At 43.1% G+C, this 19,598-nt stretch overlaps 1 protein-coding gene across 5 annotated transcripts in view; it reads left to right on the top strand.

Annotated features, from left to right (window-relative positions):
• Positions 1 to 19,598, top strand: part of LOC147014258 (receptor tyrosine-protein kinase erbB-4-like) — a 504,201-nt gene that overhangs the window by 247,365 nt on the left and 237,238 nt on the right. For 4 of the 5 annotated variants that reach the window (XM_085852070.1, XM_085852071.1, XM_085852069.1 and 1 more), the window contains exon 2: positions 17,965 to 18,116. In XM_085852070.1, the coding sequence (XP_085708196.1) occupies positions 17,965 to 18,116 (152 nt within the window). Of the gene's footprint in view, positions 1 to 629; positions 712 to 17,964; positions 18,117 to 19,598 lie in introns of those variants that run through there. The other variant, XM_085852073.1, reaches the window with a different exon arrangement.

The raw sequence follows: 19,598 nt of genomic DNA, 5'->3' as shown, positions 1-19,598 counted from the left end.
CAAGGGAGTACAAGCCTTCAGGTTGACCTGTTTGGCAATACCATCTCAGCACTCAACGCTCGTCATGCTGCCGTTCTGGGTTCAAATCCGGCGTACTCGGTTGATTTTATCCAATGTCTTCTTTATGCTCTTGAAGTTCCTTGGAAATCATATAAAAGTGCACTGACGTTTCCTAATGGCCCTTACACTACCTGTGATGCATGTTTATACAAGCTCCACCATGAAACTTTGATGGCTATTAAAAAGGCTTAATTATAACGATTACAGCATGATGTTGCGAGGTAATCTGTAATATCAACTTCTATCTTAAACAAATGAAATGTGTTCCAAAACATCATGGGAGATGCCTTGTTGAGGTCCAGGATTGTTTCATGGTCAACCTTGATTTCTTTGCTTACTCTGCGACTGTTCAAATTATTAATCCTGCAGTTGAGGAGGGAGGTATGAGTTTGGGAAATATCAATCGCTGCGTGTATGGGAATATGGCTGGTAGGATGGCCGAGAGGTATGCACACTCACCTTTAAGCTGTCTAACCTGGGTTTGAATCGACGACCAAGCTATAAACTGTCATCCCGGTGTTTCACAGGGCGCATGATTCATCAGTGTGTGTGTGTGCGCCTTCCCTCGGATGGACATTAAACTGGACGTCCCGTCTACTGGCATGAGATGGTCGGTGTGAGTGATCCCACGGTGTTCTTGGTGAAGAGTAGGTGAGCTATCGCCGGCACTCTGATAAAATTCCCATTTGCTGACATAACTACTGCTGGAAAGGCAATGGCAAACCACCCAGCGTAACCCTTCCAATAAACTGTTTCGGCACCACCAATACTCTGCCACAGAGTGTGGGACATCAGAATTATGGGGGTAAAATGATCAAGAAAATCTAAGATGACATGAGATACAGGTGACCTGCAGCATTGAAGTAGCAAGACGATTTCACAGGTGGGATAAAAAAGGCAACAAAGAAATGGAGTTGAGCATAAAGCCGAGACTTTTAAAGTTTGCCGAGAAGAGGGGTTCTTGGGTGAACTCATGTGTTCCGGTTGTATTGGAGAGGGACCAATGGGAAGTGTGTGCAAGATTGGTTGAGAGGCAGTATTGAAAACTGTGAAGCCTCTTACCTCTTTTCTGTCTAGCCTGGGTTTACCTCGTTTTGAAAGAGGGTGGAGAGGGTCTTGTGGCTTTGGCCTTTTGGTAGTTGATACTTTGGTTTGCACACCATCTTAGGAATGAGTGGCAGGATGCTGAGGCCACTGTGTACCACAGGCCCACAAGGGAAAGCAGTACTACATTGTATTGAACTATATGCAAATGTCTTGCAGGCCAAGGCAAGTTCAAAGGTACGAAGGAATGACTTGATTGCAGTGAATGCTGATGCTATGGCAGGGTTTGCAGGCCGCTCTGCAAATGTGTTCTGCCCTGGAAGGTCATGGCTGATGGTGAAGCCTAAGATTACTTGACTTCTTTCAGAGGTTGACCACATTCACCACAATTCTTTGTTTTTTACTGTATCTTAACCTTGTAGTGGAGCTGTCACACGCACACACACACACACACACACACACACACACACACACACACACACACACACACACACACACACACACACACACACACACACACGTCACGCACATAGACATACAGATGAATACACGAGATACAACACAGAACTGTTCGACGAAACGAACACAGCCACTGAGCTTGGGGGAAGTGCCGTCACTTCCCAGGGCGGCACTATTGGGTACCAGTGATGGCACACAATGGCGCCGCCTTTCTCACCGCACTCAGCGGGGCATTTCCAAAAGAGGAATGCCCTTCTCCCCACAGATGCCAACCAATGGGTGTTGTCTGTGCTTTTTAAGTGCTAACACTTTTAAATCTCCATAGATCTCTTAATGTCTCTGTTCCCCAATGTTTTGTCCTTCCCACTCCCGCCCTTGTTGTCTCCTGCCCCCCTTGATGTGCGTTGTGTGTTAGCTCTCATACGAGCCTCGACAAGGTATACAAAAAAAACCCTTTTAAATGCTGAGCGTCAAGCAAGGAAGCAGCTCATCGCAATTTTAAAGTTTTTGGTACGACTCCGGCCGGGGTTCGAACCACCGATCTCCCAGACTCGGAGCAGACAATTTAACCATTACACCACTGAGTCTGCTTCAATGAGATATTGGCACATCACACGATGCATCAACCCACAAACCAGCAATAGTTTATACCAACCCCCATAAATCCCAGACCCATTTTCCTTTCTCTCGGCTGTCGTGACATTGTGGTACAGAGTGGTCGGCCAGATCAAAACGACTCCCACAAATCAGGCATTAGTAATAAATTTCCATGTTTAGAAGATAAATAATATGCTAAAAAGTGAAAAAGATATATTGGTGTTTTGAATTTTCGCCCGAACCAACATCTAGATTAGACATTGCATCAACAGTTGCTTGGATTGAACCCTGATCCAAATTTTGCAAAAGCTGTAAGGATTTCACCAGCCTCAGTGACATAATGGTAAGAGAGTCCCCTCTGAGTCTGAGAGGTCGGTCGGCAGTTTGGACGAGTCGTACCAAAGGCTAAAAATGGTACGAGCTGCTGCCTTAGGCCTAGGTCACATTTGCCACGGCGGCCGTGGGGTCTCCAAAATCTGCGGCCACTAGCAATTATACGGCGGCCGCAGTATTTCCACGGTCACACAATGTAGCAGTCACATATGTTTTTATTTTTCGGGGAGCCGTACGGTGTATTTAGAAATCGCGGAGACCGAAAACGTGGGGGTGCCGTACGGTCTTTGATTTGATGTCGCACGGTGACCTTAGGGCGTTCTTGCGGCGGCCATAGAAATTTTCAAGGCAGACGCAAGGTGCCCGCAAGGCGACCGCAGGGGGGCCCTAAGGCGAACGTGCGGCCAGACGGACGGTAACGAGTGGGTATATATACCAGTTCTATTTTTTAATTGAAATAAAAATATCCCAGTATATATAACTGAATATACTATAACTATAATATACCGTGGTGCCCCCAGAATCCGAACACCCCATTGTTTGAAGAAATTGGAATCCGAACAATTTTTTCGAGAAAATTTTGCCCTAAAAACCTAATACATTTTTAAAAAACCGAACACAATGTGGTATGGTGTTCATGTTTGTTCACGTGTCTCCCCCACCTGTTCGAGCAGCATCTTCGCGCTTTGTTCATTCAGTTCGTCGGTGGAAGTCCTCGTGAAAGCATCTCTCGTGTGTCGATCGATACTTTAGGCCTCAGTCACATTTGCTCTACGGCGAGGATACGGCGGCCCTACGCCCTCTGATTGACAGAAACGTGCGGCGGCCTCAGAGAAACTGAGGTGGCCTCAGGGTGGCCCTACGCCATATGGCTATATTTTACAGGTCGTAAGGTCGCCGTGGAATTATAACGCGGAGTTATAACTTTTTTCATTTCTACGTTCGCTGTAGAAATTCGACAAGCCGAAACAAAAGAACTGGTAAAAAAAAAATTAACCCATTCGTTACCGTCCGTCTGGCCGCATGTTCGGCTTTGGGTCGCCCTGCGGGCACCTTGCGTCTGCCTTGAAAATTCTATGGCCACCGCAGGAACGCCCTAAGGTCACCGTGCGACATCAAATCAAAGACCGTACGGCACCCCCACGTTTTTGGTCTCCACAATTTATAAATACCCCGTGCGTCTACCCGAGTTCAAATCCTGAGTTCAAATCCCACTGCTGTTGAATTAATACCAGGTGGGGTTGACTCAGCCTGTCATCCTTCTGAGGTTGGCAAAATGAGTACCAGCTTACTGGGATGAATGAGCCATTCGGGTATCCTTTGGCAGAGTGGTGACCCATCTAAGATTGTGCCCAATAGCCCAGGAGACTGCTTCGGCAGCACCGATACTCTGCACAGAGTATGCTCCCAATGGATGGATTTATGGAATCTGCCCCAAAATGCTTAGTGCACATGCGCAGAAACCCCAGGAAGCTGAAGAGATCGGGGCAAAATATAATGTATTGTGTGTTTCAGACAAGGATTGCTACTTGGAATGGCAAACCGAGCTTCTGAAAGATGCTTGGAGAAGTACCTGAGAGAAAGGGCTGTGTCTCTGCACAACGAAATACTTGGTAAACTTTCTCAACTTGCCAAATGAGCACGTGCAAGTAGTGCACACTCCCGACCATGTGGGTCGGAGCAAGTTATGCACACTCCCGACCGTGTGTGTCGGAGCAAGTAATGCACACTCCCCACCGTGTGGGTAGGAGCAAGTAATGCACACTCCCGACCGTGTGGGTCGGAGCAAGTAATGCACACTCCCGACCGTGTGGGTCGGAGCAAGTCCTGCACACTCCCGACCGTGTGGGCTGGTTCAAGGCCCGAGTGGACGGACGTGTGCTACACAACCACCTGACGGATCGTGACCAGTCAATGAACGTGTGTATGGATTTGGTGCTTTTGAACAATGATTGGAAGGGCATATCTGTGGCTTGTGCATGTACACGCTACAGTGTAAGGTGTGTGTGTGTGTGTGTGTGTGTGTGTGTGTGTGTGTGTGTGTGTGTGTGTGTGTGTGTGTGTGTGTGTGTGTGTGTGTGTGTTATATCCACTGCTGATGCTTGAATGTGCTAACAGTAAATGGTACGAACCTGTCAGCTCTCAATCAAGGATTTTTCTCGTATTGCATTCCTATATTTGTATGCCTGGTGTTGGCTTAATGGCGAGAGTGGGGGGCTTGTGATCCTCGGGTCCTGAGTTCAAATCCCCATTGGTTGTTGAATTAATACCTGGTGGGGTTGACTCAGCCTGTCATCCTTCTGAGGTCGGCAAAATGAGTACCAATTTGTTGGGATGATTGAGCCATTCGAGTATCCTGTGTCAGAGTGATGACCTGTTCAGGATTGTGCCCAAAAGCTCAGGAAACTGCTTTGGCAGCAGTGATGCTCTGTACGGAGTATGGTCCCAATGGATTCCTGTATTCCTGCAAGTCTGATTTGCGTTCAGGAACAGAACAATTGTAGTTAACCGTTTTTTTAATTCCCACTCGTTCATCTCAATGCTGAAAATTATGTTTAAAAGTCATCTTGAATCATAGATTTTGGCATTTCATGTTAGCAATGACAGGTAAAATTGCTTGGAGAGCCAAACCAAGTCACTGTAAACCCAGGTGGGCACGTGCGTGCACACACACACACACACACACACACACACACACACACACACACACACACACACACACACACACACACACACACACACACACACACACACACACACACACACACACACGCGCAATAGGCCTCATTTAGTATTCAAACATTATTTTGAAAGTTGCATCATGCATTGGCTTTATTTGGCCTATTGGCCTCGTCCTGCATCGAAGTTCCGTGGAAGGGAAGTCGTACCTTCCCCTCCCCCCCTTAAGGTTTTCACGTTATTTGGACCCACATGTGTTCAATCCACAGGTTTCCATTGGTGTCACTTACTATTCTAGGGGGTTGATGTCTGTCTGTGAGGCTTCTGGAATCAGTGAAATGCCCTTTTGTTGCTTCCCTGCAATTATTGCTCTGGGGATATGACAGGTGACACAATCTTCTTTCAATCTGTTTGTTCCAAACTGAACATCATCCTGATGAAACAATGGTAAGATGTTGTGAGGAATAGACTTTCCCCATTGATTTGTCAGTCATCATTGATTTTTTTTTCTTTTTCTTTTCATTTTGACATCCATGCATTATACTGTGCAAGGAAATGCAAGGAGCTTCGACACAGGAGGAGGCCATTTGGCCCGTTGTGCCTCAAACAAATTGTTTGAGGCACACCCCATTACATTTCGTGAAGAAGAGGAGAGTTAAGGTCATAGTAATGTAGGGGTCTTTCACTCAGAGAGTAGTTAATGCATGGAATGGTCTTCCTGGAAAGGTAGTGGCAGCAGAAACAGTAAATAAGTTTAAATTGGAATTAGATACGTACCTGGAAGTTATGGAGATAGAGGGGAATGGGGATGTTGGCAGGACTTTTAGGTAGCTTGAGCTTAGATGGGTGATTGTGTACGGAGTGCTGTTGTTGGGGGTCTCGTCAAGGGGGGTTGTGTGGTTGATGTGTGTTTCTCACCCAACAAGAAAAACTCCAACAAAAACGACATTTTGCATTTTTCTTTTTTTAAGAGTGCATCGGCACTCTCGATGTAGGGATGGCGGGGAAAAAAATAGCCGTCCCACTCGCCACATACAAAACTAAAGGTGTGTGTGTGTGTGTGTGTGTGTGTGTGTGTGTGTGTGTGTGTGTGTGTGTGTGTGTGTGTGTGTGTGTGTGTGTGTGTGTGTGTGTGTGTGTGTGTGTGTGTGTGTGTGTGTGTGTGTGTGTTTTCGATGTAACTTTGTCTTCTCTAGGCACGACCATTATTCAAGGTAAGATGTCGGGATGGTTTCACATGATCATTTCTCGTGACCATCCCTACATTGTTTAGATACTTGGAGGAACATCCCGACATCCTTGTTCATTTTTTTAATGTTTTTATTACTTGGATATATAATTGGTCTGGTGTTGATGTGGCATGGGCATGATGGCCCGAATGGCCTTCTCTAGAGCTTAATTTCCTTGTGTATCCTTGTGCTAATTAGGTTTACTTAATTTCCTTGGGTGAGAGAGTGGAGAACTGTGGAATGCATGAGGATATCACCAGGTTGTATTGTTTTCAGATTTCTTATTTAAAGGGGGGTGGGGGGTGGGGTTCATTCATTTCACATGCAGTCTGTAGCTGCTGGTTGCATCAATACTGGGGGTCCGACTTTGACAGGGTGGTGTTGATGCGATGCCCCCTGGTACGAGCTGCTTCCTTACTTGACATCACTGCTTCCTCCATCGGTGATGGCAGGAATACAAGACTTTCAAAATTATGTATGAATGCTTCTGAGACCTTTGGCGCATGTTCTGCGTACACGTTTTCAGCAACTCACTTCTATTCTTTTAACCCGACATTATTGTAGCAAAGTGAATGGTAGCTACAGTACATATCAGTTTACCATTGGAGCGTGGCGAGTCACTCAGTCTATTATGATTTGTTAGCTTGTTAACAAGCAGGCTAACAGCTTGGTGGTGGTGCCCATATGTTGTTCGTGTTACGAACTAAATTCTTGGCTCTGGCACGAAGTACAATTTCTACTTTTCTAGACGAGACATTTTTCCATACAATTGATTGCAATTGTTGGTGATTTTTCTTGTTGAAATTGTTGTTGTTGAACATTACTCTAAATTTGTGAATAATTTTGGCCCAGCTTTGTGGGTGAGGGGGGTGGAATCACCATCTTGAGTGTGCGTACCCGCAGGCTCAACACGACTCCTCTAGATTGAAAGACGTCCATGCCATTGCCTTTTTGTTCGCTATTAAATTGAAGTTAAACTCATACGGAGGTGTTGCTTTCATTATTCAGACAGAGGTGTTGCCTTCGTTATTTACACTGGTACACGGGGACAAAATCTCGAAGTGAAATCATCTCTTGAACATAATTGTCAACATTTATACTAAAGAGTGGCAATTTCATGATGGTTAACCATAATTGTTGTGTTCCTAGATGCAAATGGGACTCATGGAAATACATAGAAATACGAGAAATATCTGTGGATGAGAGGTGTCGAGTTCCTATCATTTCCTGTGAATTGAAGCGAACAGTGGTAGACACGCACACACTGATATGGACACACATATATGTATGTGTATATATATATATATATATATATATATATATATATATATATATATATATATATATATATATATATATATATATATCTCTATTATAATACCAAGCTTTCACACTAAAAACTCGGCTCGCCGTCACACGATCCCTATGAAATTGCTGTGGCACTTTGCAGACATGCCGACAATGTTTGGGAAGTCTTGGCGTTCCATAGTACCACTTGCATTTTGCACAATGCGTATTTTTGTCATTCCCCGTGTACGGTCTGTCGTCTGCTACCAGCTATGTTGTATTGCTATCCCGTGCATGTGCACGGGTATTGGTAGTATTTATATATATATATATATATATATATATATATATATATATATATATATATATATATATATATATATATATATATACACGCACACACAAACACATGTTTATTTTAGCAAATTAGTGGGCCCGTTGGTTCATTGGACCAAATTTTCATCAGTCTTCACAGCCTTGTAACACACCTGTCTGCTGTACTGCTTGAGCGTTAGCTTGCCTTTTCACCAAGCCTGGATGTGCTTGGGCCAGGTTGGGGATTATACGGTCGTTGTTGTTATTGCCTAATGATACAACTATTATTGTTGTTAATATTATTAGTATTAAATAATATATTGTCGTATCCAGGGGGTTTAACCCCTACCTGGATAGATGGCCAGGCTTCTCCCTTGAAGGCCTACAGTCGAGACTCGGAGATTAATGCGCGTGGGGGGGGGTGCAATGGCGGGGGGGGGCAGAGGAGCACAGCACAAGGTGGGTTGATACTCGAACCCCACTACAAATACATGGATACAGCTTCTTAAAAGGAACACATTTAATGAAAATCGACAAATATTTACAAAGGACAATAATTCACAAGGTAATAATAATAATAATAATATGAAGTAAATAAATCCTAAAGTCGAGGCGCCTCTTCACACAGACATAAATTCAGACAAAGGGAAAACAAAATAATAAGAAAACCCTTTCTTTCAACTATTCTTGTACTTAGCTTGGCCCAGAGCTGGTCTTTGTGGAATTTGGAATCGAGGTGCTTCTCCCAGCATGTGCAGACGAATGCAAAATGGCGCCTCATCGCTTCTCTCATAGCGGCACAAACACACGCCAGGCAATCTGTGAGCGGCACTCCACACCTAGGCTCAGAGACCCAGTGCAGCTACCTCATGCGCCAATCGTCCTCACCGACCCACCCAAGCGCCAAGGGCCAGCGTCTTGCTTCACCACACGAGCCAAATCGCCTCGACATGAATACAAGGATCGTGCCATCCTCCTCGCATGTGCGTTCACCCTGAACTCTCAACTCTGACTGACGAATGTTGCCGAAACCACCATTTCCTCCTCCAGGACATGGCTTGCTAGCACGAAACCCAGGAAGGTGGGGCCTCCACCCGCTCTGCATGCCTGGCTAGCCTCTGACATCATGCCCATGATTCACAGCCTCAGGGAGGTGACTTTGCCTGCCGTCACCCGAGGAGGTGGCGCTTCTGCCTGCTCGGTACGTTTGCTTGTAGTTGTTTTTGGCACATGTTTCCCCACCTTTATTGCCGATCTTGAAATATAAAAACATCGGGAAAAGTCACAGAGGGGCGATTCCATACTAGGGAAACTTATTCTTACTCCCTAGCTAATTAACACTGCGCCACCCCCTGTATGGTGACACGGAACACTTTTCCCGACTTAATTACATCGAGATACCTCCTACACGTCCATGGACCAAACTACTCTATTCAATGCTAAATTCCCGAATACATTCCAAAATCTACCCCCACGACCATAACAATAAACTTTGTTACAATGTTATCATTGTTTCTGTTATTTATTTTGTAATTGGAATGCCATGCCGTGGAAGGACCTGTTAAACTGCTCTCGACACCTTAACATGGCGTGCATTTAAAACATCGGAATTATTCTGGGTTCTTTGTGGTTAAATCACCAAATCAACTCAGGGGATCATAACGATCATTTTGATGCATCACATTCCACATCAGAAAGCTCCAGTAGAACTCTACAAAAAAAACATGCCACACACACACACACACACACACACACACACACACACACACACACACACACACACACACACACACACACACACACACACACACACCACATCTATTTACAGTAGATGCACAAATCTTATATAATTACTTCTGCCACCGAAGGTGTATGGACTATGGAGGTTGTTTTCACCCCTGGTTGTTTATTTGTCTGTCTGTGAGCAGGATATTTCAAAAAGTTGTGGACAGGTTGGGTGTGTGCAAGGACAAATTGATTCGATTTTGGTGAAGATCCGGATCCTTATCCGGATACGAGAATTTTTGTTAACTGATTCTTCATCATTGAGAGATTGTGCCAAAAACAATGTATAGCACAATATCTCAAAAAGTTATGGACAGATTCGGACGAATCTTGGTGAACAGGTTGGTTGTGTGACAAGGTCGAATTGATTCCTTTTTCGGTGAAGATTCAGATCTGGATCTGGATACTAGAATTTCTAAGTGATTCTTCACCAATGAGAGATAGGGCCAAAAACAATATATAGCATGATGTTTCAAAAAGTTTTGGACTGATTCGGCAAAACTCGATGTACAGTTGGGTGTGTGAAGAGGATGAATTTATTAGATTTTTTTGAAGATCTGGATGCAGATCCGGCCTATCATAGGGATACAAAACGTAAACTGTTCAGCTTGGTGGAGGGATGCACTCTACCAAGTTCCGTTCTAGGTTGTCTTGTCACCCTGGAACAAAGCAAACATTATACTGTACGGTATTTCGAACAGCCCTCACAGCTCCCACTCCCACTTATCCCCTTCTCCCCCCCCCCCCACCATAATTAATTGTAAATATCTTCACTTTAAAAGTTGATTTAAAACTTACTCTGTGCATTCAAAAGCCCCAGATATGTCCTTCCCATTAGTGTTCTGAAAAAGCCAAACCAGTTCCTGAAAATTATTGTTTCCTGGGGTTTCGGCACAAGCGCACCAATAATTCTGGGGCTGATTATGTCATTTTGAAAGTCCCGTATTTGTTAATGGTTCTGGAGGGATGATGTATATTGTAGGGTGAGGGATGAACAAACATCACCAGCTCATTCACCTTTTGACGAGATCCGCTCACAGATGACACAATCACCCATGCATACCGAAGCCACCTCCCATTCCTATGCTCCGTCCTCATTATCAAACAAACAGAACCAACTAGAATGCACAAATGGAGAAAATCTGTTCGAATATTGAGCAGGCTGTTATATGAAAACTTGATTTCAAGCCTTCTCGGGCAGGCTAAGGCATTACATGCTGTTCACGAGTGAAATACCAAATACAAATGTATAAACAGTATTTACACTTTAATCAGTAACAAAACTTTGGTTCATCACTAATGCATATTTATAATCAATACAAAACATTTGCTTGAATAAAGCTGGGTTATTTGCATTTATAGGGGAAATAATCCAGCCTTCCTAAGATATGATCTAAAAAAAAGAGCCAAGTGAGATTTAACATTATTCAATATTGAACAGGATGCTATCAGGATGAACTTGGGTTCAATTTTAGATAAAATTTAAATGAGGGACAAGTTACATGTCTCTCTCTCCCTCTCCCTCTTCATTTTATTTAAATGCCTTTTTGATAAAGAGTGTCAAGTGAACCCTCAGTGGTAACTTGATCAATATATAAATTTCATGAAGTATCTTCCATGAAGATGATTCTCAAACAGACATGATGAACAGCTCAGTTTATTATAATCATAATACGTGTAGTTAGCTTGTCCATGACTAAGGTGATAAGATTGATATTGTCTTGTTCATGCATACCCAGCACAGAAGAGTATGCAAGAAAGGTAAAGGTAGGATATAATACATGTGAAATGCCGCTTCCTCCCCCAACCTCCGCTCCGCCAATTTTTATCTCACCATTTTTCTCCTTCACTTACCCTACAAACAACACCTCGTACCTTTGGGTGGCCATTCTAAGGCGGTGACGTCAAACATTGCCAGTTGACTCTCTGCGGGTGTCTAGCAAGTACAAAAGGGTTGATTTTTTTCCTCCTTCCGAATTGATGACAATACTCAGAAGTTTCAACAATCCTATTTACTAGCTCTTAAGTTTTGTTTTCAAAGTGCAACACATTGCTGAACTTATATTACAAAGCCAAAAAGAACAAAGGTTGAAATGATTCTTTCCCCATGGGGTACATATCCATGGTTTTTAATTGCTCGTGTTTCCATGGAACCTGACCTGTGTATATGTGTTAGTGTCATACAAATACAAGGAACCTTAAACACTGGAAGAGGTCATTTGGTCCCTCAAGCCTGTTCCGTGTCCACACCAGTTAACTCCACCTTTCTGTTTACTTTTATCGAGATCCCTGTTCTTCATTGTGTGGCCCGTGAGCCACTGCTGGTGGCCCCTGGTGGCCTAAAGTGCGGCCCCTGACCCGTGGCCAATAATACATAAATGTGAAAACACTCCATCATAATTCGCCATAAATGCTATTAAATTGACCCAATGGTTTCAAATGAGTGTGCTTATGCGAAGCGTAAAAGTAACATAACTACATCAGGATATGGCGGTATGCAAACAATTATGCTTGCAGCCCAGTAACCATAACGAAAACAAGAAAAAGAGCAATCAGAGATTGCAGACCCTCACCAGGACTTGTTTTTTGTAGTGTATTTTGTGTGGCATTTGTGTCCTGCTGTGTTCGGTAATTAATAAGACACATAATTAAAACTGCCACTTTATAACTGCTGGCAGTGATGACCGGGTACCAAGACGTTGCGCTTTGATGCAACCCCACTCTAATTTGACACCTGACCATGACCCATGACGTCTAATATTACTTAATTGAATTTAGAATGAGATTAAAATTAATTCATTTCAAATCAAATGGAAGACCAAATAGGTACAGTCTTGCATTGGAGTAATCAGAAGGAACCCAAACAAGCAAAAAGCAAAGATGAAGTCATCAGGCGGAACCTGGACAGGATTCACATTTCAGCTGCTACTCCTCTACCCTCAGACCAATCCAGGCACAGCCAAGTGAGCCGAATTAAAAAAAAAAAAAGTAAAAAATAACCCAAATCAAAAAAATTATAATAATTCTGGCTGCCAAACCATGCATCCGATCGAGTTGAAATTTAAATCATGCATTCCTCATCAAGACCAGATCATAAATGTGAAGATTCATGTTGATTGATTAAGAGGTTCCAGAGAAAACATTATTTAATTTTTTTCAATCCAATATGGCTGCAAAACCATGTGACCTATCAATTATTCCTTAACAAACTTGTACACCCATGGCTTGTGGAATCTTTTTGTGAAGTTTCCCCTTGATTTGTCCAGCCATTCTGGAGAAGATATTTATAGGTTTTTGGGTAAATTAAATATGGCTGCCAAACCATGTGACCTATGACATCATTATGTGTAAACCTTTTGTTCTTCATGGATAGGCAATCGTATGTGTCAAGTTTTGCCTCAATCTGTTCAGCCACTTCAAAGATTTTTGAAGGTTTTTTATTTTTTTAACAATACAGCTGCCAAATCATGTAACTGATGACGTCATCAATTTTTTTCTCTGGAACAATTTATCCCTAGATGGCCCTCAAAAATTTTCTTACTGATCAGATGTAGCGTTCTACATGTGCAATTATGATGTCATAACAAAGGCACCTATGACATCATAAATAAAATCACACTTATTCCCCATAAGGAGCACTTGCCAAGTTTCAATTTTTTCCTTGGTACGGTTTCAGAAATCAGAGGTCCAAAGTTTTTCCCTTTTTCCAATATGGCTGCCACACCACGTGCCCTATGACGTCATAATTATCAATAATACATTCTGCATGAGTAGTCGCAGCTATGGTGAAAATTTTGTCTCAATCTGACAAGTGGTTGCAGAGAAAAACACGAAAGTTCTGTGCGGCCAAACAAACAAACAAATAAAAATAAACCAATGTCACCCGCAGGGTGACCCGTATCTTGCCAAAAGGTGACCACGTGTGACTTCTTTAAGGTCACACTGAGGTGAACAGAGCTGCTATCCACAAGGAGCGACTCCTTGAGGAATATCTGCCTACGAGAGATTCCGATGAGAATCGTTCTCCAGAGTAACCATGAAAAATATGCGTTTTCCTCATAACATCACCAAATGACGTCATAATGTCTCAAGCTTCACATATCTAGAAAGCACTCATCGAGTTGTTCAATTTGAGGTATTACACGATATGGTTCCTAAAACTTGAAAATTTGATCTTGGGGTCAAATATGTTTGACCTAAGGCGCTCCGAATGGTTTTCCCTAGATGGCCCTCAAAATAATAGTCAACAGTTTTGGTCAACAAAGTTACAGACAAACGGGACCATGAAGGTCAAGGCCAATCGCCACCAAAAATTAATCAGCTGAGCGCCAGACCATGAACTATATTCCCATGAAGTTTGAAGACGATCCGATCAAAATTACTCAAAAAATAAGGGTTTCGTCGACTCCCCTGATTTGCGACAAAGTGACCTTGACCTTTGACCTTGACCTTCAAAATTTTGTGCACTGAAAGGGACCTCTATAGGCCTCTAATATGCGAAGTTACAAAATTTCCAATGATAACTGTGCTCTGCAGAATTTTTTATACGTGATTACAGACAAACAAACAAACAACAAACAAAAAAAATACAAGCTGACTAACATATCTTGCAAAAACTTCGTTTTGGCAAGATAACAAAAAAAACATACAAGCTGACTAACATATCTTGCAAAAACTTCGTTTTGGCAAGATAATGAAATTGCTCGTTGAGCAAGGAATTGCCAGAATAACTTTGTCATATCTCCATGATCTCTGAACAAACAAACACCTGGAAATCAATTTGGTTCTTACAAGTCGATAGTGCTTCTGTTTAATGAGTTATAGCACTTAGTTTGGTCATGATCATAACTTGGAAGTCAATTGGACTTGAAATGGCGTTTTTTATCGCAATTTGAAAGTTTTGACCCGACCCCCCCTGACATTCGACCCCCAACCGCTAAGAAGGGTGTTGGTGTGACACCCCAATGAGACATATGGTTGGATGCAGAATTGGAAGATGCACATTTTTGATTTGGTTTGAAGTCGATACGACCATTTTAGCGGAAGTTATTGCGAAAATAAGAATTTTGGTTATTCGGTGACCTTGACCTTTGACCTAGATTCACCAAAAACGACACGTGTCTAAGTTGGACCATGGCTGACGTCTGTACCCAGTTTGGTCATGATCACTGAAATGGTGTGGCTGCTACAGGGTAAACAAACACACAAACAGACAAGCCGGTAGGCGACATGGGTGGGTGCTATATAATTGCATACGAGTCATACAGTTTTTGATGGATCGGGCTGAAAAAATTTTGACAAAGAGGTTGATTATAGTGCGCATAAAAGCGCATAAAAGGAGGGAAGAGGGTTACCGATTTTTGATTTTCGAAAAAGAAATCCGAAAAAATATTTTTCGGATTTTTTCAAAATTTCAAAGTCCCGTTGCTCGGCAACGGTTGGGTCCATATAAACGGTGCTCAAAAGCATAGAACTAGATCCTGGTGTGAACCTACCAGTCAAGTTTCATCAAAATCGGTTGACTCCTCTGGCTTCCAGAGCTGTCCATTACATACAAACAAACAGACAGACATACAGACAGACGAAAAACCTGAGAAAAACGGGAGTCGAGCCACCACCCAACAGACACACAGAATGACACACACAACCGACCAACATAATTGCCGAAATCCAAAGGATTCCGTCAATCAACAAAGAAACAGGCAGACAGACAAACGGGCCCAAATGCAATACCATCTCCTTCAGCGAGGGTAAAAAAAACCCCCCAAAAAACAGTGTGTGGAGGTGGGGCCAAATAGTCTTCAGTTTGGAGTCCTGCAGGCGGTGTGGAGGCTCTCACACTGATGTCTTATTGGCAAAAGTTCCCCCCCCCTCTAAAAATAATGAAGATCACTGATCTAAATACAGGACTTAAATAAAAAGTACAGTTAAAAGTACATAATAAAAAGTACATAATAATAAGTACATAATAAAATAATAAGTACATAATAAAAAGTTAAAAAATATATATAAAAATCTAAATACAGGACTTAAAAAGGACTTAAATAACGATTTTGGTTCCCCAGGAAAGCGGGCTCAGGTATGCAGCCCCTTGCTTGCAATGCACCAAATGGCAATTTTTAGTTTGATTTGACCCGACAATGAAACAAATCAAGGGCCAGATGGCATGGAAGGAAGCATGCCATCCCTGTTTGTAACTGATCAGGATGATTTCCAGGTGTAACCACTCACAACATTGTTATTCGTTTCGTTTAAATGGCGCATAATTCCAAAATATTACGGCTGGAAAATGGATTACCTAAGTCAATATGTATGTTGTCCATGCTTACAATTAAATTGCCAGCCACATGTCTGAGCATCTTCAAGGAAGCACACCGTGACGGCGAGGTAGCTTGCTAATCGGCTGAAGGATTGACAAAATCCACAGACTAACAATGCTTCTTCTATTCGCATGCTTTATTGTGCATATGCCATGCTGAAGCATTTGTTCTAACTTCCATGCAGTTAAACTTCTCACGGCAGCATGAGAATTATTACTGCTATGAGGAGCCAGCATGAGAATCTATCCCAATGAGATGCCACAACATTTCACAAGGGGAAAGTTTTCATGCCGGGATCCCAGAGGGGATCGAATGCCTACTGTGCCAAGAGAGAGAGAGAGAGAGAGAGAGAGAGAGAGAGGCAACCACATACAGGTGATGGATTCTTACTTCTACATGAACATAGCATAGGAATCTACCTCAACAAGGCGGCACAGCATTTCGCAAGGAGGGAGGGGGGGGGGTTGTGCCAGGATCCTGGCTATGGTGAACAATTGAGGACCACTTTACTAACGACCACAGCCAAACAATACACTTGTTGTCAAAGAGTGGCTGAGCTGTTGCATGTGATTGTGACCCGAAGAGAAAAATCTCATGGAAAAGAACTGGTAATGATAGAATATCGCCCACAAACCAGAAATCCTAACCCGAGCCTGAAACAAGCATGAAAAGGAGGGCGAGTTAAGATGCAGCAGACAGAGTATGGTGAGCTGCCAATGTAGGTGATGGTTATATGATGTGAAGCAAAACTGTGATTACAACAGAATAATTTTTCATTGCACCTCTTGATGCCACGGAAACCAAGGTCCTCAAATCTGAGTCTCTGGACCTTTTACTCTCACATCACAGACAGATTGGTGGCCTTTTTCTTCTACCACCTGCTTTCTGGTCTTGCATACTCTGCCTTCTCTTGGCTGTCCCTCCCACGTTTATGCAGGGTGCACCAGGTCTCCCTCAGTAACCCTCTTCTTGTTACATTCCCAAAATCCAGGCTCACAGCTCACCTGCACCCCAGATAGATGGCCCTGATCTCATGTCTGACATTGAGGGCCAACATCCATTGTTGGGTGAGTAGAAGCAGCATGTTCAAGGTAGAGTGGTCTGGTCTGAGATCAGGCCGTTGGAGAAAAGGAGGTACTTTATTTCATATCAACTGTGATGATGGAATCAATGACCTTGCTGATGATTGGAAGTAAGCTAATTGGTCTAGAGTTGAGGGTGTCACTTTTTTGCACCTTTTATGTAATGTAGTGATGTTGACCAATTTCCAAGCATATGGAAGATGACTTAGGGCAAATGATATGGTGAAAAGGGCAGAGTGAGGATGTGCAAGACCAGCAGGACAGCTTTTAGGATGTGGGAACTGATGTCGTCCGGTCCTTTTCAGGAACAAAAGACACAGATTCCAGGAGCAGTTGGGTACAACAGGGAAGGTTGGGTATCAAGAGTGAGGGTTTGGGACACAAGATTTGGAAGCAAGCACAGAATTGAGGAATTCAGCCTTCTCACAGTTGCTATCTTGTCGGTTCGAAAGTGAGGAGGTAGTAAGTTGGGGAGAATTAAAAACCGTTTATTGTCTGTGTTAGACTTAATGTCCTCAGTCATTGTGTTGGTTCTGCTTTCATCATCTTTGATTTTATAAAATGGTTCACTGGGGTTATTATCAGCAGAGATAGAGCCAGTAACAAAGTGGTTTGATCTTATGATGTCTTTAACCTGGATACAACTTAAATGTGATCACAGAAGCAGCCTTTGGCTGTTCTCAGATATACCTGGGACCAAAGACAATAATGTCTAGAAGCCCATCTTTGTCTCTATCAGATGTGTAGGTAACCCAGCTGTTTGATTTCTTCCAGTGTGCGTTGGAACTGAGAACAGCCTGAGCTTACTATCGACGCCAGAGATGCAGTTCCGCTCATTGCGCCGAGCATTCGCCGGTTGCCAGCTGGTCCAAGGAAACTTGGAGATTACAAACATGGGTCGGCACCATGATTTGTCTTTCCTCAAGGTGGGTTTTTTTTTTAACGAGTTTTGTTTTCTTGTTGGAAAGTCATTTTCCATGCCATGCATCATTACAGCCTAACTGACTCAAACGGTAAATTGAACTGCTTACGTAGCTAACGCTAATCCTTCAGCTACCTGCTTGCCCCCCCTTGCACCTCCCCCCACCTTTCCCTTAACACACACACACACACACACACACACACACACACACACACACACACACACACACACACACACACACACACACACACACCCGACAATGTGCAAAGATTAATCAAGTTGCGATTCAGCAAAGTGAAAATTGCAAAGTGCATCACCCAGGCACAGCTCACCTTGATGCCCTCAAGCAGATGTATAGCAAACTGTACAGACCTGACAATGCTCTGAGGACTCTTAACTGTTGGTTGCCATTGTGCTTAAAATCCAATCCATTTTTATTGTCTGTTCTGTGTGTGACAGCACACCCACTTCCATAAACCTGTTCATAGCTACTTAACATTAGCCAACCTATATTTTCACACAATTATGCTGTCTATTTGTATTACACGTGTAACAATGTGAATAACGTCACGCTACATGTGTAAGAACACAAACCTCAGTTTCCTCATTTAACAATGCCTCATCATTATGAAACTGAAAACGGTCTAATCTGGATGTTAATCCTGTTATTCATCATCTCAGGTCACCGACCCACCCCCAATCCACGACTATGAATCATTTCTACCCCCATTACACCCCCCAATCCCTCCAATCCCACCTCTTTCCAAGTTTCCAGTCTTACCTTCTGCATCCAGCTTGTCGATACCATGTGTCCTCCCCTTGCCCTTATTCTTCCCCACATCCAATATTTCTCCAAGTCTCCCTCTGTTTTGTCCTTCAACCTTGCTGTTGCTGCATTTCCTTTTGTTCTGTTACATGTTGATCTGCTCTACGTTCTTGCTCCTCCACGAGCTTTGACATTGCATCGAAAACACTTTGAAGATGACTTTCAACCATCTCATTTCAACCTCAAACACTTCACAGTTCCTCTTACACTTCACAGAATATCCCTCGAATGTAGGCTTTGCAATAGCCTGCACAACCTCTCTCACACCTTGGAAGCTTCTTTCTTTCCACAACATCTTTCACAGTATATGGCCTCCATATCCGATGACATTTCCAAACAACCTGAAATCTCTATAACCCCTCTGGAAACTCCATAACTACCTCTATGGAGCTTTTCAAACACCGTACAACTTCTCTCATTCTGAACAGCATTATTCACATGTCCAATACACAGGTTTGTATATTTCCAAAAAATACAAGAACATCGTCGTGGAGGTCTTAGCATGACCATCAATGAGGCATTGCCATGGATAGTTCCCTGTTTGATCCTGAGTGCTGAGGTTTGTGTGGATTATACTTTTCTGCTCGAATGTAGGGTGACCAGCTCTCTTAAAAATAATATAGCGACACTCAGGCAAGAGTCAAGGGGGCCGCTCTCACC

Source organism: Eptatretus burgeri, chromosome 13 (genome assembly GCF_056783735.1).
Source record: "Eptatretus burgeri isolate ZD-2024b chromosome 13, Ebu_testis_v1, whole genome shotgun sequence".
Lineage (NCBI taxonomy): Eukaryota > Metazoa > Chordata > Myxini > Myxiniformes > Myxinidae > Eptatretus > Eptatretus burgeri.
This window is presented reverse-complemented; position numbering and strand designations above follow the sequence as displayed.